Here is a 25,796-nt window from a genome sequence, read left to right as displayed (position 1 = left end):
GATCTGATAGCACAGCAGGGCTTTCTCACTCCTAATCCTAACTCTTGGTCCTCAGAGACAACAGCATGGGGGGGGGCCAACCCCATGGCGGAGTGATTAAGTTCATGCACTGGCTTTGGCAGCCAGGGTTTTGCGGGTTAGGATGCTGGGTGCGGACATGCCACTGCTCATCAAGCAATGCTGAGGCAGCATCCCACATAGCACGACCAGAGGCGCTCACAACTAGAATATGCAACTATGCACTGGGGGGATTTGGGAAGAAGAAGAAGAAAAGAAGATTGGTAAAAGATGTTAGTTCAGGTGCCCATTAAAAAAAAAAAAGTATGGGGGGTATGGGCAGGAAGGCACAGTTAGAGAGGCTGGAAGATAACTAAGACCTGTTCCCCACCTGTACTTAATGCTGAGATCCAATAATAATTTTGAAAGTCTCTGCCAACTCAACTTTAGCTCTCCCTGAGTCTGACAAGGAAGATCCTCAGTTTTCCCAGATCATTGTAAAAAATCTCTAAAAAGTCACTAACTTCTAATGCCAAGCCAAGATTTTGGAGAAGGCAGAAAAGAATCCAGGAAAAAAAAAAAGAAGAAGAAGAAAAGGAAGAGAAAAGAAAACAAGCTGATCTGGACTTGGATGACACATACTTTAGATGCCCCAGGACAGCATCTAAAGTGGTCTATCATGACCCTGTCAATGATACAAAAACTGGAAGGGCATTAAGATAAAGTGAAGGGTAGACCTGAGAGAGAATTGTGAGAGGTAAGGAGAAGGGCAGCCAGGGCTCCTCCTTTTCTGGATCTGCTTTCACCAGCTAATAATATCCAGGGACAACCTCTGTCCAGGAAGGGGCTGGGGACAGATCATCCTGAAAGTCTCACAGTCCTGACATGATCCTATGAGTTTGGTCTCAGTTGGCCATTTCTGGCAAGCAAGGATCCCTACAGCCCAACTTCCCAGACTCATGTCCAAATTTTTACCTCCTTGGCTCAAACTTTCACAAAACTCTTAGTCTATTTTCTCCTTCCCTAAACCCCATTTTCTGACCCTGGGACCATCCCTGGTTCTCAGCATCGGTCAGTACACACAGAAAGCCAATAAGTGGACCCTAGGGGTGTTAGTCACACTCTCAAGACTCCATCAGTTCCCTCTGCTTATATCTCCTAGGCTTTCCCACCCTTCAGGCCCTCTCTCTTGCCCTTCCTCTATTGTCCTCTGACCCTTCTACATTTTTCCCACAGCTCATTCTGGCCAGTTGACTTCCTGGCCCCATGCCTTCCTGATCCCAATTCTGGCTCTTTGCTCTCAGCTCAGCCAGAATAAGGACATGGACAAACAGAGGGACAGAGGAATGACCAGAGAAGGGCTGCAGGAGGCCATATCTTGAGTTCCTGTGACTGAGATGTGAGCTGGAAGGAGCTTGGGGTGAGGAGAGTGGGAATCAGGTGAGTTAGAGAATGATGGAGAGGTGGCGTTAGCGTGGGGAAGAACTTGAACTTTTGAGGGACTTGGCAATATTCAGTAGGAAAGTATCATTGGGCTGTTGCTGAGTGGTGGAAATTGAGGGCAGGAGAGGGAAGTACCTGAGTGACCCTAGCAGTGGGCAAGTAGGCATCCAGAAATTTCTCTAGGTCTTCCTGTCTCTGTTTCAGATTTTGTCTCTTTGAATTACTTCTCTTCAGTAACTGTGTGTCTGTGTCTGTGTGTGTCCTTCCTCCTCTCTCTCTCTGTGTCTTTCTTTTTCTGGGTTTCCACTTGTCTCATTCTGCCTTGAGATCTGTCTCTCATCATTTCTGCTCTTGTGTTTCTCTCTCTGGGTCTGCCCTTTTCTTTGTCTCTTTCTGTACTGCTGAACAGAGCCAACTGTCTGACTTTCCTGAAAGAAGATTTGGAAATTTCCAGGAGTGACCAGGCTTCTCCCCTTTGGCTGTATTCTAAACTGTAAAACCAGTTTGGGGTCCCTGGGCACAGTCATAGAGTATTGATTACTGATGAGCGCCTGAGTGAGTGTCAACATATGGGGGCCTTTTCAGGGAGTGGGATTTCCCCACAGAAGACCTTAGAGCATGGAGGCCTGGGCTCAGGGAGGGAAGCAGGCTGGCAAGGGGAGATTAGACTGCAGTCTTTGTTCCACTACCCTTTCCTTATAGCTCATGGACCAGTGCTTCCTAATCTTGCTAATTATCACAGGCAAGGGACTCTTGCTCTGTTTCTTGATCCCTAGCTCTTCTTTTACGCCACTTCTAGAATTGAAAGAGAAATTGAAGTTCAAAAAGATTTCAAGGTGAGGCTGGAGGAAGGTTACGAGGGGTTTCTGCAAGGAAGGTATGACGTACATCTTGGGGGGTGTGGTAGAAGATGCTCAGAAGGGAGTCAGGGGCATGCTCTATGTGGCTTCCACCCTGCCTCTCCCACAGTCTGGGGCTTCCCTCCTCCATCCTCATCTCAAAGGCTCCCAACCTCACTGTCTCTGGGACTGAAAACTGATGCAGAACAGGGTCCAAGTTTCCAGGTGTAGTGGAAGCAAGGCCAAGAACTAGTCCTGCTGCCGCGGGGCCTCTGGGGTGTCTTAAAATTGGAAGACCTGGCCCCTCCTTTCCAAGACCAGGCAGAGATAGAGCCTGGGGCACCTGAGACAAGGGCTCCTCTGCAGCTGCACCACATCCTGGCCTCTGACCAGGCCAACCACACCTGAGCGCTGACGGGTGCTGAGCACTGACGATGGAGACAGGTGGAGCTGCAGGTCTGAGGTGACTTTGGGTCCCGGTGGGGAGAGAAAGGAGGGAATTAGGGTTTACAAAAGGGTTTACAGAAGTGAATACTTCGGGCCATACAGAAGGAGGATTATACTAACAAACTTCAAAAGAAAATCTGCCCTCAAATTAGGAATCCCCATGGGGCTGGCCCAGTGGTGCAATGGTTAAGTTCACATGTTCCTCTTCGGCAGCCCGGGGTTCGCTGGTTTGGATCCCGGGTGCGGACATGGCACTGCTTGTCAAGCCATGCTGTGGTAGCGTCCCACATATACAGTGGAGGAAGATGGGCACGGATGTTAGCTCAGGGCCAATCTTCCTCAGCAAAAAGAGGAGGCTTGGCAGCAGATGTTAGCTCAGAGCTAATCTTCCTCAAAAAAATAAAAATAAAAAAATTTAGGAATCCCCAGTTCCTACCAGTTCTCCTAATTCCCACCTCCCCCTTGTGTCCTCTCAGCATGTGCCCTCTCCTCGAATGTCTTCCCTCAGGGACCGTTCAACACTTGCCCTCTCCTCTCAGGGTCTTCCCTACTCTCTTCCCTACGCTCCCACCTCTTCTAGGCTTCTCACAGCCCCTGTGTCTCATGGTATTTTCTTTGATCTGCAGCCCCATTTTCTGCTCTGCAACTGTCCTGCCACCCCCAGTGCCCAGTCCAAGGGTGATACTAGGTTGTAGGGCCCCAGGAGGCTTTCCCCTGGGGAAGCGGAGTTGGGTGGTAGCAAGAGCTCAGGCTGATGGCCAGGAAGGAGTAGTCTTTGGTTCAGAGAGGAACCACACCCTCAGCATCCCAGCTGAGAAGCTAAAGAGGCCAGGTGTTACCTGAGGATGCCCCTGGTGGTGCAGGGTGCCCCCGGCCCTGGGGGCTGCCTCGATGTTCCCCAACAGGTGGGTTCCCTGGGAGAAACCTGGCCCTTTCTGTGGTCAGGATGGAGATGGGAGAATGCAGGGGAGCACAGCTTGGGGTCCTTACTAGAATCCATTCTCTTACCAAATTCTCAGGACTCCACCTAACCTTTGCTCCTACCTCCTCTTTGCTGCTGCTTGTTGTCACCACCTGGAAGACTGATTTCCATGATGGCTTTTACTCTTGTCCTAGACCAGCCAGGACCTATTTCTAGACCCTCCTAAAACTGCTAGCCTATCCAGGACACTGGGTCAAAGGATAAAGGCATCTGCCTCTTAACGCATGCCCTAGTCCCTGATTTCATGGCTGTGTATTTACAGAAGCTTGGTGAGTTCATGGGGTGAGAATAAGGGGGAGGGAGCTCTGCACCCAATGGCCTACTGAGAATCAGGGCCCAAATGTGCCTTATGTTCAGCTGCTTCCTCCCCGGGGTGGTTCACTCCAGCTTGGACTCTTTAGGAACAAGCTCGGGGGACTCCAAGGGATGTTATTAGGCAACCAGGAGGTGTGGTTGTCATTAAAGGATGGGGCTGGGTACTGGGGATCAGTGGGCCTCTGGATAGGCAGATAGGAACAGCACAGCAGAGGAAAGTTTAGATGGCATCTCTTGGAAAACAGGATGCCTCCATCCTAATACTGGGCACAGTGAAGCTCCAGCTGGAGGGGAGCAAGGTGTTTTTCAGTGCAGCAAACCCTGCTGGAGCCCCTGTTTTCTTTATGGGGCTCCCTCCCCACCTCTCCATGGGTGAGGATCACGCTAGAGAGGAGCAGGAGTGACCTTGAAGCTTCTACTTGAAATAGCCTTGGTCCTAGGGATGGAATCAAGTCCCGTATCAGTAATCTTCCACCACCACGTCAACCAGCCTCCCAACACCTTTTCTTTACAAACTACAGAAACCAAGGCAACGAGCAGATCAGGAATAGCTTAATATCACACAGAGAAACAAAGCTGTGTAGAAATGAATTTCAGGCATTTTGTCCACACCCTTGCTTCCAACTAGTTCCACTCTGATTTATTATCCACTCTCATCTCTCCCAAAGCCTGAGGGTCTCCCCCCACCCTCTGACTCCTCTCTGACCTGAGATCTCACTGCAAACAAACAGGATGTTTCTCACTAAAGAGCTCTCTCATCTACTCCTTCCCCGATCCCATCCTCCTGACACACCACCTCCAGCCCTTCACACCTTGACCCACTCCCCCCTTCCCCCCTCACTCAATCTGACCCTCACTCTCACTCTTCTTCTCCTCCACACCACCCCACCCATCCTTGTCCCTCCCTGACTCACCTCCAAGTCCCATTGACACAAACAAAAATTTCAGCACAACCCACTCCAACCGGTTTGGCTTAGGTGTGCAGCCTGCCATGGGGACAGACACGGGCTACACACAGATGCTTGGAAACATGGAGGTAATGAACATCTGCAGTTATGCACAGAGACAGTCCTGAGTATGGGCATGGCATGTGTATACATACAGAGACACATAGGGAGTGTGTGATGGTGGCATACAGACTGTTATAATTGTTTATGTTTGTCTCTCCTAATTGAGGGCTCCTTGAGGGCAGGGACCATGCATTTCTGTCCCCTCCCTGGAAGCTGGTACAAAATGGTGCTCACTAAATGTCTGTTGCATGAACTAAGGCATGCAGGCATGCACACAGTGATGTTGCTCAAATATACATACTAAAGATGCCACCTTGGCTCGAATTGTTCCCATTCTTAGGGCCCAGAATTTGGATGGGAAGAGGGTAGGTAGTGAGGAATGAGGGGAATGGGGGTTCAATGAAGAAGAAAGTCTTCCCCAACCAAGTACTTTCTTCCAGCCCCAGCCCTGGAATCTGCCTTCCACAGGACTCATCCTAGAAGCAGGGGGGAAAGGCCTAAGTACAAGGGCATATTCCCCAAGAGCACAGCCCTTGTGAGACATATAAGACTGCGGGCACGATGGGACAGAGGGACTTGGAGATAGATATTGTTAGATGAGAAGGAGAAAGATTCCTACTTCAAGCAAAGGCCTGAAGTGGGCTGCCTGGCTCAGGTGCTCCCTCTCAGGTCCAATGGTGCGCGTGGCCATCAAGGCCACCTCTGGTGTTTATGAGCACCTGAACATACCCATGAAAAAATGTTGGGTAAATCATAAAAAAGTCCTGACTTTAGCATCCCCTGGAAAGTCCTGCCTCCCTCAGTGCTCCGTATGCCTGGAGCTGGGGGTGAGTGAGTGAGTGTCCCAACTAGGGGCTCACAGACTTCCTGACTGGTAGTGCTGTGGAGAGGTAGGGGTATATTGTGAATGGGATGGCCAAAGAAGACTTAGGGACTAACTGCTTTCCCACCCCCATGCCTCAGTTTCTCCTGTGGTCTCCTGGACGGGGAGGGGTGAATCCGTGGGAAGGAAAAGAGCTCCTCTGAAGCCATGCGATAGGATCCAAGGTGTGATAATTATAATTATAATACAGGATGCTCCCTCCCCATTCCCCCTGGCCCTACCCCACCCCTGCCACAGTGGATCTCAAAGAAGCATCGGGGTGGGGCTGCTCCCCTGGCACAGGTGGGGACCTGAGTCCTGAAGAGGAGAAGGGGTTCGCCATGATGGAGATGGAGAGAAATTGGGGAGTTTTGGCATCCAGCCTGGCCCTTGAGGCCACAACCCTGACCTATGGGAAATAGCCTGCAAAGAAGAGGTCACAACCATGGTAATGGCTGGGGGTTGGGATCTAGAGCCAGAGCTGGAGTCATGGTCCAGAGGCAGAGTTAAAGTCTGGATCACAAACCAGGTTCAGGAGAGTCAGGATTTCTGCTTCACTGACCCTCCCTGTCCACCTTTTCCATACTGACATCCATTCATTCACAAATTCCTGTCTTCAACAAAAATGTAGTCAGTCCCCGTTAGGTTCCATGGATTGTCCTAGCATGGATGACTGAGACGAGATCATAAAACAAGCCCAACTTTCAAGAAGTTCACAGACTACAGCTCTCGTCCTGTCCCTCAATTTAACACATTTTCCGAATCCCTGGCACACGGCAGACTTCAATCAATGTTTCTTAAATCGAAGCTTACAATTTAGTTAAGGAGATAAGATGTGCACAAATTATGAGTACAGAAGCTATAATAAAGGGACTAGGAGAGGCTGAGGAAGAACAGAAGGGAGAAAGATTAATTTTGGGTGGGAGGCGCTGAGAAGGCTTCTTGGAAGATGTGGCCTTTGAGGTCAGCTTTTAAAGATGAATAAGGTTTTGACAGGTAGAGCTGTGTGTGTGTGTGTGTGGAGAATATTCTACATGAAATGATTGCCCTTACTGCTCTTGATTCCTCCTTCCTGCCTCTTGCCAGACAAAAGGGTCCTGCTGCAAGATTTTAACCTATATTTTTTTTCTTCTCTTATGTCTATCTCTATATTTACCATTCTTTTAAGCCCCAGCCTGTCGGTTGTCTTGCCTCTCCCCTTCGCTCAGTTTTCAGGGAGTTCAGAGTCAGGCCCCTTCCTCTGGCTGTCCCAGAGAGGCCAGAAAGGTTTTGTGTAACTTGGTGGTTACATATTATGCATCCAAAATAGAAACACATGATCTTGCAAGTCTAAGTCTGCTTACAGGAATACAGGGACAGAGTATTTGAAATCAAGATTGTTCCTGCAAAGTCCAGACATATGGTCTTGCTCCAGGACCATGGATAAATCAGTAAAATGACTGTGGACGTGGTGGAAAGGAACCCCTTTCCACTCAAGTAGTGCTGATGCACGTTCGGGACTCCTGGCCAGGTAACGAGAAGGTGCTGACGCTGAGAGAGGGCCCTGCCAGGGAGGCCAGGAATCTATAGGGCTAATTCCTTGGTCAATCCCTTGGCTTCCTATGTATGGCTGGGGTCCAGGGGGTCACTTAAGCTCTTTCTCAGGGGTCTTTGAACTAGCCTCAAGGCTAGTTCCTCAAGGATAGAGGTGTCTGAGCAAACCGTGATACTACCTAAGTTGTGTGTCCTCCAGTAAGCCCCTTCCCCTCGCTGAGCCTGTTTTCTCATCCGAAGGATGAGGTATATGAGCCAGCACTGTTCTCACTTCTGGTCTTCTCTGACTCTATGGTTCCAAAGCTGAGCCGTCCAGGAGATTGGGGAACAAGGCCTTGGAGGGGCAACAAGGCTGGCTGGGATGTGGGATGCTTGGGTTCTTTTCCACCCACAAAGGCCTTGCCCCTGTTCCTCCTGGCCTGGTGCCTCCCTTTTTGAACCACCCCGGGCCTTCTCTTACCCTGCACCCCCACCCCTCCCACCTTGCCTCTCCCTTCACAGCCCCTTCCTCACACTGCCAGGTAAAGCCTGGAGCTGACGATGAGATCCCACCCCCCCCCCAGGTCCTTCCCTCCTTCCCTCCCTCCCCGGCGCCCATTAGCTAGCCCAGGCCGTGGGGGCGGCGGCTGCTGAGTCTCTGTGCCAGGCCCAGCCCCCGGAGACGCACCTGTTCTGACCTGCTGAGCAGGTTCCCAGGTTTCTGCCGTCGTTGTTGGCCACGGCGTGGGAAGCAGCTCTGGGGGAGCTCGGAGCTCCCAATCACAGTTTCTTGGGGGTAGCTACAGCTGAGTGGGCAGAACGGGGCCGGGTCCGCTAGTGGAGACCCCAGTGGGATAGACAGGTGCGTCGGTGCCTGAGGACTCTGTGACTTCCTGCCTTCTGGGTCGGTGCCCTATCCAGCTCTAGAGCCGGCTCCCAGGGAGAACTCGGTGGAACTTCAGAAACACTGGGCAGCTCTGCCTTTCGACCAATGCCCCTGTCCCTGGGAGCCGAGATGTGGGGGCCTGAGGCCTGGCTGCTGCTGCTGCTCCTGGCATCATTTACAGGTAGGACTGGCCTGAACAATCAGGACCCTTACTTCTGAGCCCAAGCCGGCACAAACACACACACAAACACATACACACGCACACGCGCACGCACACGCATACACATTCTCTTTCCTTTGAGTCTGGACTGAAGAACCAATCTCTCTCTCCCACTCCCAGCTGCCAGCAGTGCCCCAGAAGAGCCAGCATAGCTCTTCTCCTTCATGTCCCCTTCCAGCCCCAGGCCAGGTCACTATGTCTGGGGTCCATGACTACCTCTGCCAGAGCCTTGCCCTGGCTGGAGCTGCCTCTGGGGGACGAGAGATGGTGACCCAGTGCAGGTGGGCAGGGAAGTGGAACTGGTGGGGACCCTTTCATACCTGGAGGCTCCTTCACCTACTCCCTGGGCTCCAGAACTGCTGACTGGAGCTGAGGCTGACTCAGGGGCTGAGCTGGTTTCAGCAGTCATCAAGGTGTAGGAAGCTTGGTGCCCAGAGAGTGGACACAGAATTTCTGTCTCCTTCTCCTCCCTCCATGACGTCTTGGAGTACCAGGACTGGAGCACCTGTTGAGGGACCATCAGGGAGCTGGAAGCCCCTCTCACTCTGGCCCCTCTCTTTGCTGGGCACACTATTAGATGCAAGAGTGGGAATGAGGTAGTTACTTAGATGAGCGGGAGTCTAGGGTAGGGTACCTTCTAGGTAGGGTGTGGTCCCCTTTTGTTTACCACCTGTCCCTCCATTTTCTCAACTAAATGCCTTATATTACGCCTATCTAATGTATAAATAGCAGATATAAATAATAGGAATTTATCATCTGCACAGTTGGGGAGAGAATATGTATGTGTGTGTCTGTGTGTGTATAAGGGTGTGTGCGCACAATGAGACCACAGTGGGATTCCATAGGCTGTTTCCAGAGTAATAGGTGGGAAATCTTTCTCCTTGGAAAGACAGAGCCCTATCTGGACAGGACAGTTTGATTCCAGTCCCAGGAGCAATAGCAAGGGAGCCTCAGTTGTCCAGCGGGGCCCAGAAGTGACTTCCCCCAACCTCATCCCCAGCTGAAGCTGTCAGGAGGAGAGCAAGGCCCAGGTGTGTGGATGAGTGGGGGCTGCTCTCGCTCTAATCTTATAATGGAAGGGTCGTTGGCCCAGCCTCCAATCACAGGACAGTAAGCTCTAACCCTTGCCATCCCCCTGTCCTCCCCACCCTCATCTTAGTTCCCATCTTCCAGACAACCCTTCTTGCTTGCTCAGGCCAAGAGGGTGGGGCCTGGTTGCTGGGCCAGGGAACTCTGCAGTCACTTTCCTGTAGGATCTACCCACACCTAAAGAATGGAGCCATGATGTCTCAGGACTTGGAAAGGATCAAAGAGATCACCGCTCCAACTCCCTCATTTTACAGATGGGAAAACTGAGAGAAATAGATAGTGAGATCTCAAGATTACTCAGTGTTAGAAACACAACTGGGTTAGTGTCTTGAATTTCCAACTCCTAGTTCGTTAAAGGATAGTACATCTGAGTGTACACTGGGTACAGCCAAGGCACTAGATGCTGGAGATGCAGTGATGAACAGGACATGGTCCCTGTCTTCTTTTTCCATAACACAAAGCTATTCTTTCTAAGGGAAGCCCAGGGAAGGAGAGAGGAGACCCCTTCCAATTAGGGCATACCCTGAAATTGCCCAATGCCCAATGGACAGGTGCTGTGGCAAGGGAGGCAGCCTGGCTTCAGGTTTGCCCTGGGAACTGGTGCCCAGTGAGCCACCATGCTGCTGCCACTGCTGCTATAACCTGCACAGTTCTGGAGGGTGTTCTGAGGGCTGGAAGTCAGCCCCAGGTTCTCAGCCCGAGGATAAGATGGGCCCACCTCCACTGCCACCCCCATTCTGGTTCCTCTGTGTGTAGACATCTCCTCAATGGCCCCCAGGAAGCTGGAGTGTTTCTTGTCTCTGAAAATATCTTGGACTGGAAAGTCAGGAGTCTAGAGTTCTGGCCACATTTCCGCTATTAATTTGCTAGGTGACCTTGGACAACTAAGAGACTAGACTTCAGTAGACCAAGAAGTAGGGCCAGGTGATGTCTTTGAGCCTTCCTGCTCTGAAATTCTATGGCTGTGTGACTGTCCATCCCTTGACTGAAGGGGGGTGCTAGGTGCTGGAAGAAGTAGTCTGGGTGTGGTGATAGAAGGGGGAAAGGTCCTGGCCCCATCTCTAAGTGGGGTAGCTTTCCTTCTGTCCCTGCCCTACTGCAAATTAGTGCCCCCCCCAACCCCCCTACTCCTGGGCCATTAGAGCTCTGAGCCCGAGGGCCCTGCCCCACCCCTGACAGGGAGAGGAGCCCAGGCTTGGGAGGCGCCTTGACACCACAGCTCTTTGTCTGTCTTTAATGGGATGAGTTTCCGGGTGAGGTCCCCTCCCTTCTGCCTCCCCCATCTCCTGCCCTGGGGCTGATGGGCCCAAATCTACAGATACCCCTCCAATAGAATCCTAGTTCCTGGCTCTTTGTCTGGGCCCAGCTGGGCCCTGCAGGAGAGTAGGGTGAGGGGTTCTCTGAATTCTGAGGTCTGTCCTCTGAGGGTTAGGATCAGCTTTCCTGCAAGGTTAGTTTCCTAGAAAGGGAGGGGCCCCATCCCTGCTTTTCTACTTCTATTTACAGAGGGGGGCAGGCTCTTTCCTGTAGGACCTACCCAAACCCAGGGAAGCCAGAAAGTGAGGCTACTTCCCTCTCCAAGGTGGGGAGACCTAGGGAATCCCAGGGAAGCCCTGTGGCCCCAGTGACCCTGGTCCCACCCCAGTGTTTCAAGGGGCTGGGCTAAGGGGACCCCAGCCACAGCAACTGCATTGAGGAGCTCACAGCAGGGTCCACCGCCCCGGCCTCTAGACCACAGTGTCAGGATCCTGGGGTCCTCCAGGCAAAGTGAAGGGGGCCAGCCACCAGGCCCAGCAAGCCTGGTGAGGAAGGAATGCCTGAGCTTTCTGGCCTCCCAAACTTGCCCTTGTGCTGACCGAAGTCTAGGCAGAGAGAAGCAATGGGAGTGGGGTGGGGAGCTGAGTCAGGAGGGAAGGGAGTAGAGAAGCCTAGGGGCTGGATCTGGAACAGAATCTACAATGCAAAGGTCAAGTTCAGAGCTGGGGGCCAGCCACCAAGCCTCCAGAAGGAGGGCAGTGAAGGAGGTGGTTGGGATCACTCCACTGGGACTGAGAGCCCCTGGCCTCAGGAGCTTTTCCCATACTTTTCTGGCTACCCTCCTCCGCTCTTGCCTTTAAAACTTGTGTGTCCTGAGAGCTGGGTTGAGGCTGTGATTTGGGGTGGGGCTGATCTGGCCACACTTGACGGGGGTTAGCTGGTAGGATTTGGGGTGGGGGTGGAGGCTAGGATCTCAGGAGTTTGGGAGAAGCAGAATTCTGGGTCTCCCACCCACTGTGTGGCTGTTGTGGTGACTCAGCAGGGCTCAGACTCTGGCTCCGGGGGGTTTAGGGGACTTATCTGTGCTGGGAGCTGTGTCTGGGCCAGAGCCGGGGCTGCCTTAAGGCCTGTCCTCCCCCATTGTTCTCATCTCTCTTTGTGATTGGTGTGGCCCCCCCACCCCAGACGCTAATCTGTGGGTGGGCGCTTTGCCCGGGTTGGGAAGCTCTCACTAAGCTGGGGGGCTTAGGACAATGGGGGATAAGTGAGGGAGGTGGATGAAGGCAGAGGGAGAATCTCCTAGTTTTCAAAGTTCCTTGGCAGTCCAAGGCCAAGGTTATGGGGGGAAGGGTAGAAGGAAAAGGGCTTGCTGGGTTGTTTATGTCACTTGTCTTGAATGGGGGGCTTCAGGGCTCCCCTCCCAGGTCCTTTCTTGTCCCAGACTCACCCACATATTCCAGCTCTCTCTGGCAGAGGCTGCTGCTGTGGGGTGAGGGGAGGTAAGAGTTAACAAAGGAGAATGAGACCCTAGACAGGACCCCTCCCCCTAGCCCCAGGCAGGATCCCCCCCCTTCCCACCAAACCCACACCAGACAACCCTTACCCCAGGCCTGGAGCTAGAGCTGGTTTTTCTGGTGGTGGCTGACAGAGATTCCCAGGGAAAGGCCTCCTTGGGGGGCTAGAGGTGCTGGGGGGCCCAGGGGAGTGGCTGAGGGAGTGAGAAGGGTGGGAGTCCTTTTAGTAGGAACCTGAGGAGCAAGGGTAGAGAGAGTTTTTGTTTTGTTCTGTTGGGGAGCCCTTGATGGCAATTTCCCATCACCTGGAGGAACAGTGACCTCATCTTTGGGTCCCTCCACCTGAGATGAATCTGCCCTCAAGTCTCAGGGTGAGGTGGGGAGGGGTGCCTGGGCGATACTCCAGGCGCAGAAGCAAAGGCGCAGAGCCACACACCACTGACCAAGGGTGCCTGGGACAGACAGACATGCGGAAGCCAAGAGAAACCGACATCAAAATATTTACTATGTGTGCAGAGTTCCGCAGGACAGGAATGCATGCCATGTGTACAGACGTGTGAGATGCACATGGAATGGGGTGTGCACACATGTTCACACACACCATTCCACAGCTCTTCTCTCCGGACACAGACAAGGACACATACTCTCCTGAAGAAAAGGCATAAACACAGATATGTGCCAAACATCCCCAAGTTCATGCAAGAAGACAGCCTCACATGCACGTGAACCAGCACTGAGTCAGGCCGTCGCCCAAAGATACACATTCAGAAACAAAAGAATCACATCTACTCCTTTCCTTTTCCTCACAGACCCAGCTCTAGGACCCCTTAATGTACTCCTATATGCACCAGCAGGGGATGCTGACGGAAAAAGGCCCCTGATAAAGAAAAGCCTCCTTCCCCAGACATGCTGTTATCTGCAGCTGCCAGCCTCAGTTTCCCCTCCTGATCAGAGGCCAGGCGTCCCATAGATAGGAAAGCTGAGACCCAGGCACAAGGTGGGGAGCAGCCCAAGCCAGGAATGGAGGGCCTGTCTGGGAGCGGGCGGGGTACACAGAAGGCAGGGCCCCAAAGAGGCCCGTGGGGGCCTGGCCAGGGGTGGGGGAGGCCGAGGGCAGGGATCCCGTCCGGCCAGTTGGGCCTGTTCTCTCCCTTGCGCAAGGTGGTGGCTGGTGGCGGCTGTGGCTAGGCCTGCCGCTGTGCAGCAGCTGCTGAATCACCAAGGCTCCTGACCAGCGTCCTGGTGCTCCCGGGAGGAGGGTGGGGAGGGTCAGAGGCAGGAGTGCGCAGCCAGCAGAGTCCACCAGCCTCAGCAAACAATTTGCAGCAGGAGGGTCTGTGGGCTTGGCCTGGCCTGGCCACTACATGCCCGCAGGGTGACCTCACCAGGCAGGCAGTGTGTCTCCTTTGCTTTGGTGACATCACCATGCTGACGCCAGGCGGGCACTGGGTGGGGGAGAGAAGGAGGAGGCAGTCCTGGCCTGCCCTGGTCTGGGCTTCTGGGTCCATTTAGCTGAAGACAGGGATTCTAGAGCCTGAGTTCTCTTTCACTTTTCCTTGTCTTGCAGCCTCTGTGTGTGTGTGTGTGTTCGAACTGGAGAAGGGTGTTGCCCCAAGCTGAGATGCTCCCATGATTAAATAGTGGATTTAGGACACTAGGGGCTGTGCGGGAGCTCCAGAAGGGACTTTCCTGTTTTACTGGGTTCCTCATCCTGCAAAGCTTGGGCTTGTTGCTTGTTTGTGGGGATCTGGGACTCACAGGTAGGGCCATGAAGGATTGGGACTCAGGCATGCGCTCGGCGGTCAATGCCTATTGTGCCCTAAGAAGGTATTTTTTGGGGGAAATATGGGCAATTAGTGGTAGGGACAGGGCAGATGGTTGGCAAGTGTAGGGATGGGGATGGAAAATATGCCATCTGACATTGTCCCAGAAATAGTCTTTAGAAAGGTTTGAGTGTCCCAGTGGAGCAGGGCTTGGGATCTCTGTGGCCTGCACAGACACCAGCATTGGAAGCAGAGGATGTGCTGGGAAACCTCTATCTCAAGCCCACCTCCAGCCCTTCTTGGCAACCCTGCTCTCTCTGGGGCCGGGAGGAGGTGCCTGGGAGGGGTGAGGTGGTTAGCTGGACTCCCAGGCTGGGCTGGGTGGGACCAACACCAGCCTCGGCAGGTCAGGGCCCTGGTATCTGGCCCTGCAAGTCTGTCCCGTCCTGATCAGGCCCTCCCAGCTCCCAACAGCATCCTCCCTCCCTCTGCCCCTGCTAGCAGGGCCACAGGACCCTCTTCCTCTGCCTCATGCCCTGCCTCGCTGGAACCCTCTGGTCCACTCTAGCAGGGCTTCACTTTCTCCCTCCATGCCTGCCCTGCTCCATCCCCTTCTTTCTCCCTATGTCCAGTCTGGAGGTGCACCCTTTGGCAGTGAACTCAGCTAGCCAGCATATCCTGCCTCCACCCCAAGGTTGCCATGCCGACCCATTCCTGCCCAGCCCAACCAGAGACTTCTCATTCTTCCTCGTTCCACCCTTTCCTTCTTCTGCCCATCTCTCATTCATTCAGTAAGTCAGTCAATAAATATTAATTGAGCACCAGTGGTGTGCCAGGAATGCAGACCACATGCCACTGAGCACTAAATCAGAAACCATGTTTCCACATGCCATATGAGACCCAGTTTCTAGTCTTGAAGAGCTCGGACTGGTGGGAGAGGCAGACAAGAAAACAGCGAATATAATCTTTGGGAGCAAGTACTATGATGGGGTAAAAGCAGGGTGCTAGGTGCTAGGGGGAAACAGAGGAAGGGCACATAACCCTGCCTGAGGTGGGGCGGGGAGGAGGGAGGACTCCAGGAGGAAGTGATGTCTAAGCGGAATCTTAAAGGATGAGTAGGAGTTATCCAGACAGTGATGAGTAGGAGCTCCCAGACACAGGGCGGAGGGCGTTCCAGGCAAGGGCACAGTGTGAGCAAGGTGAGGGACAGCAGGTGTGCGAAGTGCTGTCCAGAGGCAGGGGCTGTGAACTTTTGGGAGTTGCTGGATACACATTCCAAGGCAAGGAGCTCTTGTATCCCAGAGAGCCTACCCCTAGTCCCCAGCCCCTAGCCCTACAGTTCACATGGTTTATTCCACAACTCCAAATTTATTTCTTCCCAACCATGAGTTTCCCCAGGCTCTGCCTCCCTCATTATGAGCTGTCTTTGAGTCTTTCCTCTCCTTATCTCTCTTTCTGGTCTGTGGTCAAATCCTAACAAGTTTCTCCCAGGAAGTGTCCCCTCCTTCGCGCCCTGGTGGCACCACACAGGGCAGCAGCTGCAGGTCCCTGGTGAGTCTCCTGTCTTCAGTCTTCCTACTTTCTAGTCGGAGGGCACATCACCACTGGCCTCACACTTTACTGACTCCCCATTTCCCCTGGACCAACTCTGATTTCCTTTGCCTAGTGAGGAAGGTCCTGGGTGATTTAGTCCCAACCCTGTCCACTCCTGCTCAACACATACTCCCTGCCTTAGTTGTGTCCTCTCCTCTCTGCTTCCTAAGCCAGCCAGCCTCTCCATCCTCTTGGGATTTGCCCACGTTGGTCCCTCACCTGGCATCCCTTTCCAGGTCTCTCCTCCTCCTGATCCTACCCAATTCGTGCATGAGGCCCTCCCATATGACTCGGGTCCACAGTGACTGTCCCATCCCACATCTGGCCTGCAACACACCACTGAGCACTAAATCAGAAACCATCACACACGTTTCCATATCTGTCTCCATGTGTATCTCTTCTTCCTGAACAGATCTCAGGTTCCATGAGGGCAGGAAATGGATCCTTCTTTGCAGATAAAGTTACATGATAGATACCCCTGAGTGCTTCATACTGTTCCTCGTCAATGCAGAAAAAAACACTAGCCTTTTGTCGCTGGTCCCCATCTCTGGTCCTCTGATTCTGGCTCACTGTCCTGACCCTGTTGCTGTGGGTCTGCCCTGACCTCATCTCTCTGGGCCTCTGACCTGGGGCCTTTCTGTCTTTAGTGACTTGCTCATTCCTGCCTCTGAGCCTTGATTCGTGCCATTCCTCCCACATAGAATACCTTCTTCTCTCTGGGAATCCAGGTCTCTCATCTTCAAGCCATGAAAAGAATGTTTTGAAGGGCCTACTGGGATGGACCCTTCCCACACTACGTGCCACATCCTAGACACCAACTGTTCTCGACCCTTGCCTTGGCTCCTGGCCACACTTCCTGAAAGCATTCACTTTTACCCTCTTGGTAGGTTGAGCCTTCTGTGAAAGTTTGTCGGTGCCTTGCCCTGTCTGTGCGCATAAAATCCACTTTCCTGAGAAGACTGTGAGCTCCCTGAGGGCAGAGGCTGGGCCTCTCCTCCTGTTATAGCTGCCCATCTTGCAATTGCTCTGGATACAATCCTGGGCTGGGAGAGGGTGTGACTCTTCCATGTATCTTCTGTGTGGCCTTAGGAAAGTGACTTCCTCTCTTTGGGTCTCAGTTTCCTCATCTGTTAAATGGCGATGATAACGCCCACCTCTTGGGAATGCTTTGTGGATCTAATGAGGTAATGGGCTGAACGCGCTTTGCAAGCATAAAATGTCCAGGAGTTCCGCCTGCCTTTGCTATCATTATCATTATGAATAAATGTTCCCCTGGCTCTGGCAGCGCCCCTAATCCTGGCTGCTTCTGTCTGCCCCCTGCAGGGAGGTGCCTGGCGGGCGAGCTGGAGACCTCGGACCTGGTGACCGTGGTGCTGGGCCAGGACGCAAAGCTGCCCTGCTTCTACCGAGGGGACCCCGACGAGCAGGTGGGGCAGGTGGCGTGGGCTCGGGTGGATGCGGGCGAGGGCGCCCGGGAGCTGGCGCTACTGCACTCCAAGTACGGGCTGCACGTGAGCTCGGCCTACGAGGGCCGCGTGGAACAGCCGCCACCCCCACGGAACCCCCTGGACGGCTCCGTGCTCCTTCGCAACGCTGTGCAGGCCGATGAGGGCGAGTACGAGTGCCGCGTCAGCACCTTCCCTGCTGGCAGCTTCCAGGCGCGGCTGCGGCTCCGCGTGCTGGGTAAGTGGGGTTGGCTGCGCACGGTGCGGGGGACAGGGTACTGCGTGTGTGCGGAGGCACCAGGACCTCAGGCCCTGGGATGTCAGAGGGCAGAAGCTGGAGCCAGGAGCATGCGGACATGGGGACTGCAGAGATGGATGGGGCAAAGGCAGAACCGGAACAGGAGGTGGGGTCCTGTAGGGATGAGGGAGCCTCATCAGCCCATCCTCCTACCCTATCCAGAAATTCTCTCCAAGTGACCCCAACAGCTGATACAACTTGGTCAGCCTTGGGAAGAATCCATTTATTAGGAAGTTCTTCCTTCCGTTGACCTGAAATCTCCCTCTTGGTTACTTTTGCCCTCTGGAGCAATAGGGAACAGCCAAGAGAGAATGAGCCTGTGCCCTATTGCTCCATATGCTTCCTGAGCCAGCCAGCCTCTCCACTTCCACCCTGGCCTGTGCCCACCTTGGTCCTCACCTGGAATGCCTTTCTGGATCTTTTCCTCTCCTGATCCTACCCAACTCGTGCATAAGGCCCTCCTACATGACTCCAGTCTACAGTGACTGTCCCACAACAGTCTTTCAAAGAGCTGAGGACCTTTGTCAGGCCCCACCCAAATCTCTTCTCTGAGCGGAACTACTGGTTTTCTGCAGCAGATCTGCCAAAGACGCTCATTCAGAGCCTCCCTCGCCATCCCAGGCTCCATGGTCTTAAAATGTGGGGCCTCGATGTGGACACGCAGGTCCAGCCATGCTCAGTGTAGCTGTGCCTGACCAGTGGGGCTAATGCCTTCTTTGATCCGCACCTTCAGTGAATGTGGTTAGAGACCACAGTCATTTTTTAAACCACCGCTTTGCATTGTGGGCACCCGTGGTCAATGGCTGCCCTCAATCTATGGTCAAGTTAAGTCTTTTCCATTCTGTACTGGGGCTGTTAATGCTATAAAGATAATAATAAAGACCTTTGTAGTTTCCCTTTGTCCACATGGAAGTCAGTAACACCAGCCTTGGAGTAGAAAAACCTGAGTGTGAATCTAGTCGCTGATGACCCGAGATGAATCGTCTAACCTCCCTGAGCTTCAGTTTCCCTAGCTGTAGAACAGGGATAATAATACGCACCTCACTGGTTTGTTGACAGGATTAAATGAGATAATGTTTTTAAAGTGCTTAGCATAATACTTGGCACATAGTAAGTGCTTAATAAATGGTGGCTATTATCATTATATACATATGTTTTTTTAATTACCATTGTATAGTAATTACATATACTATATAATAAATATATAGTAAAAAATATATATACATATACACCTTATATAGATATCTGGTTAGTTTTTTAATTAAAAAAATTCATTATATTTATTAAAAAATGACCCATGCTGGGGCCAGACTGGTGGCGTAGTGGTTAAGTTTGTGTGTTCCACTTTAGCGGCCGAGAGTTCGCAGGTTCGGATCCTGGGCACAGACACATCAAGCCACACTGTGGTGGCATCCCACATAAAATAGAGGAAGACTGGCAGAGATGTTAGCTCAGCAACAATCTTCCTCAAGCAAAAAGAGGAGGACTGGCAACAGATGTTAGCTCAGGGCCAATCTTTCTCACACACATACACAAAATAAAATAAATAAAATAAGGAATTCATGTATTAATAAAGGAGACAAGTTTTTTTTAAAAAAATGACCCATGCTCATTGTAAATAATTCAAACAATGGGGGCCAGCCTGGTGGCACAGCGATTAAGTGCACATTCTGCTTCAGCAGCCTGGGGTTCGCCAGTTTGGATCCCGGGTGTGGACATGGCACTGCTTGGCAAGCCATGCTGTGGTAGGAGTCTCACACATAAAGTAGAGGAAGATGGGCACGGATGTTAGCTCAGGGCCAGTCTTCCTCAGCAAAAAAGAGGAGGATTGGTGGCAGATGTTAGCTCACGGCCAATTTTCCTCAAAAAAAAAAGAAAAAGAATTAGAACAGTGGAGAAAGGTATAAAGTCAGCTGAAATTCTATTCTCCCACTCATCTGGTATCTTTGTTGGTGAAATAAGAGAAGAAAAAGGGGCCTGAAATTTTGCACTTGTGCAAGACTGAACTGGGACAGGGTGGGGCCTCCTGACAGGGGTTGTGCAGACTGTGACCCCTGCCTCCCCCGATCTGCAGTGCCTCCCCTGCCCTCACTGAATCCTGGTCCAGCACTAGAAGAGGGCCAGGGCCTGACACTGGCAGCCTCCTGCACAGCAGAAGGCAGCCCGGCCCCCAACGTGACCTGGGACACAGAGGTCAAGGGCACAACATCCAGCCGCTCCTTTACACATTCCCGCTCAGCTGCTGTCACTTCAGAGTTCCATCTGGTACCAAGCCGCAGCATGAATGGGCAGCCACTTACCTGCGTGGTGTCTCACCCTGGCCTGCTCCAGGACCAAAGGATCACCCACATCCTCCAAGTGGCCTGTGAGTACTTGGATCTTGGGTAGGGAGCCCGCATGGGCTCTGAGAGGATTGGTGAGATGCCAAGAGACCCTGAGCTACACCAGCTGGCCAGCCCGGGTGCTGGAGGCCACCTTGTGTGGCTGAAAGAGCACTAGTCCGAAGGTAGAAGCCTGGGAGCTCCTCCCAGATGACCTCGGCAAGTCACTTAGACCTCTCTGACCTTTAGTGTCCTCCTCTTTACAGTGGAGATTGTCCTGCTTCACAGGGTTGTTGGGAGAATCACATATAAACATGGAATTCAAAGCGCTTTGTAAAATATACGGTTTAGGATTTGGAGACAGATAAACTTGAGACAAGACCTACTGCTATTTACCAGCTGTTATTCAACTCATTAGGCTTCATTTTCTTCATCAGCAGAATGAGGATAATTATACCAACTTTCCAGGGTTCTGATGGGAATTAGAAACCGTGAATGCAAAGCATCTTGCACAGTGCTTAGCGCATAGAAGGTGCTCAGTAAACAGTAGATACTGTTTTCCTAGCGTTAGACTTTTGAACCTCTGGGGAAATAGGACTGTTTTCTACTCATGCTAACCCAGCATTTGGCGCAAAGTAGGTCCTCAACAAATCATAAAGAAGCGAATGAAATAGTAGGACTCTTAAGCTTTTGAAGAATCTGGGAGCATTTACTGTGCACCTGCTCTGTGACTAGCACTAAGCTAGGAACACAAGGGATTCAGCAAAAGTGTCACACATCGCTATGCCGAGGGACTGATAGGCACATTGCACAGGTGAACCATTAAGGACTCTCTGAGTTTAGAGAGGGGAGGGAACCATGAGCCAGGTGGGGCCGGGCCAACTCTGGCAGCAGATGAGTAGGATGGAGATGGGCAGGGGGAGGTTACTCCAGGCAGGGTGGGGCGTGGGGCGGGGGCCCTTCGAGGAACAGCATGATCAAAGGCATCATTTCCATTCTTTCTCCTCCCACCTTCCATTCCAGTCCTGGCTGAGGCCTCTGTGAGGGGCCTTGAGGACCAAAAGCTGTGGCAGGTTGGCAGGGAAGGAGCTATGCTCAAGTGCCTGAGTGAAGGGCAGCCTCCACCCTCATACAACTGGACACGGTAAGGGCCCGGGCCTGGGGGAGGGCCTACCTTGGGAGCAGCGTCCTCCCCCCTTGGGCCAGCATGGACTCATTATGGGCTGGGACAATATATTCTGAACCCCACATAAATTGGGGCACCTGTTCAGACCAATACAAGAATATGCCTGGTTACCACATATTATTCTTGGCTTGTACCAGAGTCTAGGACACATAGTCATTGGTAGGGAATAAGCTAATAAGTCCGTGGCTTTTTTTCCTCTAATTTTTAAATTATGAAATATCATACAGTATTTAAATAATATTTTATATATTTGTGCAAGTGCCTAAAGTGCACAAGACAAAAGGTTACAGCTGACTATAACTGCTGTTAAACCAACACTCCTTATAAACACCGCAGTGTTGCCAGCACCTCAGAAGCACCCACCCGCCTCCACCAGTTCCCTCAAGGAGTCCTTGGCCTTTTTCCAGGGTCTGAGATGTCCAGGGAATCAGGGAGGGGTCAGGTGCACATGTGTGTGAGCCCATGACAGGCATGTTTTCACATGTGAGCAGATGAGCCATGCATGTGGCCTGTGCCTGGGGCTCTGTGCATGTGCCCTGCCGCAACATCTGAGTTGTCAGGGCAGGCAGTCACGTTTTCCAAGTACATCTGAGCCAGATAGGAATGGAGTGTCCTGTTGTGTGGACTTTATACCACGTGTACCTGGTACCCAGTGCCGGATGACGTGATGCCTGTGGGAGCATGTGGGATGGCACACGTGTGGATCTTCCTTGGGTGTGTGTGGGGGGTGTCCGGGTCAAGCTGGGCGGTAGGTAGAAGGGGCCCCTGCCTAGACCTGCCTAGTGGAGGGAGGGGCACCGTGGGAACAGTCAGTGGCTCCGGGTGACGTCATGGGGAAGGCGGTGGAGAGCTGCCTGGGCACGTTGGGTGGTGGCAGCCTCAGTCCGCCCCAGCCGGCACCCATCAGCTTCCCTGTCCTCCAGGCTGGACGGGCCTCTGCCCAGTGGGGTACGAGTGGAAGGGGACACTCTGGGCTTTCCCCCACTGACGCCTGAGCACAGTGGCGTCTACGTCTGCCACGTCAGCAATGAGCTCTCTTCAAGGGATTCTCAGGTCACTGTGAATGTTCTTGGTAAGCACTGGGGCAGGGGCAGGGACCTGGTGGGAGCAACAGGAAGCAAGACAGAGAGAGCGAATTGGGAGAGTGTTTATGGGGCGTGGGTACTGCGTGTATTTTGCAGAGGGTCAGGGTGAGGGGCTGGTTTTGGATGTGTCTGTGAGGACACTGTGGGGGGCTGTGGGGTCTAGGGGTGGGTCAGGGATCTGGGCATCCACCTCAGACATTGGCCTGTCTCAGCAGACCCTCAGGATGCCCCAGGGAAGCAGGTGGACCTGGTGTCAGCCTCCGTGGTGGTGGTGGGAGTGATTGCTGCGCTCCTGTTCTGCCTTCTGGTAGTGGTGGTGGTGCTCATGTCCCGATACCATCGGCGCAAGGCCCAGCAGATGACCCAGAAATAGTGAGTACTGGCCGCTCCTGGGCAGGTAGAGCTAAGCTGGGAACAGAGGAGGTGGGCCAGGACCCAGGAGCAAGAAAACACTGGGTGGCCGGACATCTGGGAGCTTATGGATCAGAGGTGGGCAGAGTCTTTCGGGAGGTGAGAAGGAGCTTGGGGCTTGAACCGCAGCCGAAGGAGGGGGACCATGCTGCCTGAGTGAAGGTCAGATCCACATGCCCGGGTATCACCAAGTACACATACTCGGCACACACACACTCTGGAGCCACACCGCCACCTGCAGCCACTCACTCGCACTGCAGGGACAGCACCCACACCCTCCAGTCCCATCTCACATAGACTGGGCCAGGCTGGGTTCACCTTGGGAGGCCACTACTACCCTCAGCTCCTGACAAGGGGGTGTCTTTCCCAGCGAGGAGGAGCTGACCTTGACCAGGGAGAACTCCATCAGGAGGCTGCATTCTCATCACGCGGACCCCAGGAATCAGGTGTGTGCCAAGGTTGGGTGCATTCATGGGGCCAGGGCCCCTCTGCAGAGCAGGAGCACACACTCCACCAGTCTGGCCGCTGACTCATAGCTAGGGCTGGGCTGGAGGCAGAGTTGGGGGGGCATAGATGCTTTGGGTCTACTGGACTCCTCTGGTAGGCCCCTTTCAGCACTGGCCTGGGGGCTGCTCTGGGAAGCCACTATCAGCACTGATTTCAGGGTGGGGTGGGAGTGGGGGAATGAACATGTTTATATCAAGGAAAGAGTGGACCTGTCGGGTTGGGGGAAAGGTGATTAGGGAGGACGCTGGTGGAGGACAGGGGTGAAGAGGCTGAGGGGAGGAGGCGGAGCCCTGTTCTGACTCCTCCCCCATGTCCGGGCCCTGCAGCCGGAGGAGAGTGTAGGGCTGAGAGCCGAGGGCCACCCTGATAGTCTCAAGGACAACAGTAGCTGCTCTGTGATGGTGAGGCCCCCGGCCCCACCGGTGTCCCCACCACTCTCCTCAGGCCCCTCTCCTGATCCCAGATGTGGTGCGTCAGCAGCCCCTTCACCAGTCCCTCTCGCCTCAGCCCTGGCTCACACTGACTGCCCAGCCCCGCGCCTCTGCTATGCCTTTGTCCCCATCTCCCCTTCCCCATGCCTAACACTCGTTCCTCCCCCCCATCTCTGAGCCCCTATGCCTCTGAGACAACCCTAACCCCTGCTGTGCCTGACCTCTGACCCCACCATCCCCCAACCAGCGGCCCCACCCCCCATGTCTGGCTGCCCTGCCTTTGTTTCTGACTTGTCCTCTGTCCTTGGTTTCCAGAGTGAAGAGCCAGAGGGCCGCAGTTACTCCACGCTGACCACAGTGAGGGAGATTGAAACACAGACTGAACTGCTGTCTCCAGGCTCTGGGCGGGCAGAGGAGGAGGAAGATCGGGATGAAGGCATCAAACAGGCCATGAACCATTTTGTTCAGGAGAATGGGACCCTGCGGGCCAAGCCCACGGGCAATGGCATCTACATCAACGGGCGGGGGCACCTGGTCTGACCCAGGCCTGCCTCCTTCCCCTGAGCCTGACTCCTTCTGCTGACATGGGGGATTTCAGCTCACCTTGGGGGCCTCCCTAAACACCCCATTTCTTGGGGAAGATGCTCCCTACCCCACCGACTGCTCAACCTTTTCCTCCAACCCTTCTGTTCGATGACGGGAGGGCTCCACTGGTTGAGTCCCTCCTACCGTGTGTCCAGGTCACTGTGTGTACATTTGTGAGTGTTCACTGAAAAGTGTGTGCGTGGAGGGCTGACTGTGCCCGTGGTGTGTATCATGTTGTCGTGTAAGAGTCCAAGTAAACCTTGGTGTGTGAGCCACAGGATTCCAGAGGCTGCGTGGGAAACGCTGTGGGGTTTGGTTTGTGTGTTGTGTGGCTGCGTGGCCTTTACCTGTAAACGCAGGTGTTTTCCTCAGACCCCAGAGCAGTATTAATGATGCAGAGGTTGGAGGCGAGAGGTAGAGACTGGGGGCCAGATCCAGGTGTGCAGGCATAGCTGGAGCTGGAGTCTGGCCTCCTGAGTGGGGGAGCTGGGCTCCTACCACTTGGGAGCTGTTGGGGCAAGCATGAAGCAGGCAGCTTAGGGGTCGGCTAGAGGCTTGAACTGTTACAGAAGAAGCCCTCTGCCCTCTGGTGGCCTCTGGGCCTGCTGCATGTATATATTTTCTGTAAATAAACCTTCCCAGGGGAGCTTCTTTAAGGAATACTGCTCCAAACTCTTTAATAAGAGAAAAGACTTTTTAACAAACTTTTGGTTTATCTGGATGTCTGTTGTTACCAGGATTGCTTAAAATGAGACTAGACTATACAGGAATTCAGCAAAGATAGACCTTGCTCCACCCCACTCCAGGGAGTGAATTCTTGTGTTTCTGAAAGGTGCTCCTTCGAAGGCATCTTAATCTAGGCAGCCTCTTGGGAGGGATCCTGAGGCTGGTGGAGTCTGAATTAGAGGCCCGAGCCCTGGGTTAGTGGCTACTGGAGGACAGGGTCGGGTCCTTGGCCCTCATGGCTCTTTAGCTCTTCCCCCAGCCTCATCTCTTTTCTTACTTGTATCCACAGTTGTTTGTGGTCCCTTGGGGGGTTGCTGGGACTTGGTGACAAGGGCTCCTGGTTCAGTTGTTGGGGAGGGGAGAGAGGGTGGTGATTATAGATCAAGGGAGGGTGGGAGTTCGGGCAAGGTGAAAGAGCTGTGGGGGGCAAGAATGTCTCCTTTCCCCCAGGGGGCTCGGGGTCACTAACTCGGGCTCTTCTGGCAGTTTCTCTGGGTGGGGACTGGGGTTAGATAAGGTCCATTTTTGCCAGGCCACCCAAATGCACTCAGCCTGAATATCTAGATTTAGCCCCCAAACCCTGTGTGGCCTGAAATCTGATGGATTTCTGGACCAAAGGAGAGACTCCCATCTCCCACTCCCCAGCCAGCCCAGGACTTTGGATGTGGTACCCGAAGATCTGGGATCCCAGTATGTACATTTTGTGTAAATATGTGCATATTTGTACATAAAATATTCTGTTTTTAAATAAACAGATAAAACCTGTTCTGTCTGGTTCCTGTCTTGCCTCCTGAACTGTGTAAGCCCCAAGCTCCTATACTCTCTGTCTCAGCATCTTCCTCCGTGTGGTCCCAGGTAGGGGAGGAGTTAGGATGCCTGCAGCTGGGAGAGGGATGGGGAAGAAATGGCCTCCACAAGACCTTCAGCCATCTCTGAGAGTCTCTGGGTAGGACACTGGAGCTAAGAGCCCCTTCCAGGATAGGCAGTGCCTTTGTGTGCTGTGTTCTAAATCCCGCACTGCATTGGAGTCTCCCCCGACAGGCCTGGGAGGTAGACAGCAGTGCACACATTT

At 53.2% G+C, this 25,796-nt stretch overlaps 1 protein-coding gene across 15 annotated transcripts; it reads left to right on the top strand.

Moving 5' to 3' along the window:
• The first annotated feature begins 1,275 nt into the window (after positions 1-1,275).
• NECTIN4 (nectin cell adhesion molecule 4) lies at positions 1,276-25,489 on the top strand. 15 transcript variants are annotated; one of them, XM_070608333.1, is made up of 11 exons: positions 1,315-1,437; positions 7,241-7,405; positions 8,329-8,474; positions 17,053-17,412; positions 19,547-19,837; positions 20,817-20,937; positions 21,903-22,051; positions 22,280-22,436; positions 22,846-22,921; positions 23,309-23,383; positions 23,729-25,489. In XM_070608333.1, exons 3-11 carry the CDS (start codon positions 8,399-8,401, stop codon positions 23,951-23,953), a joined length of 1,530 nt encoding a protein of 509 aa, XP_070464434.1. In that variant the 5' UTR covers positions 1,315-1,437; positions 7,241-7,405; positions 8,329-8,398; the 3' UTR covers positions 23,954-25,489. The 15 variants fall into 15 exon arrangements, with proteins under 15 accessions (XP_070464435.1, XP_070464432.1, XP_070464440.1 ...); XM_070608334.1 differs by lacking the exon at positions 7,241-7,405 and having other exon boundaries at positions 1,276-1,437; XM_070608331.1 differs by lacking the exon at positions 7,241-7,405 and having other exon boundaries at positions 1,300-1,437; positions 22,277-22,436.
• The last annotated feature ends 307 nt before the right edge of the window (positions 25,490-25,796 follow it).

This window comes from Equus przewalskii, unplaced genomic scaffold (assembly GCF_037783145.1).
Source record: "Equus przewalskii isolate Varuska unplaced genomic scaffold, EquPr2 ChrUn-6, whole genome shotgun sequence".
Classification (NCBI taxonomy): domain Eukaryota; kingdom Metazoa; phylum Chordata; class Mammalia; order Perissodactyla; family Equidae; genus Equus; species Equus przewalskii.
The sequence above is the reverse complement of the archived record's forward strand: the minus strand, read 5'-3'. Positions and strand labels throughout refer to the sequence as shown.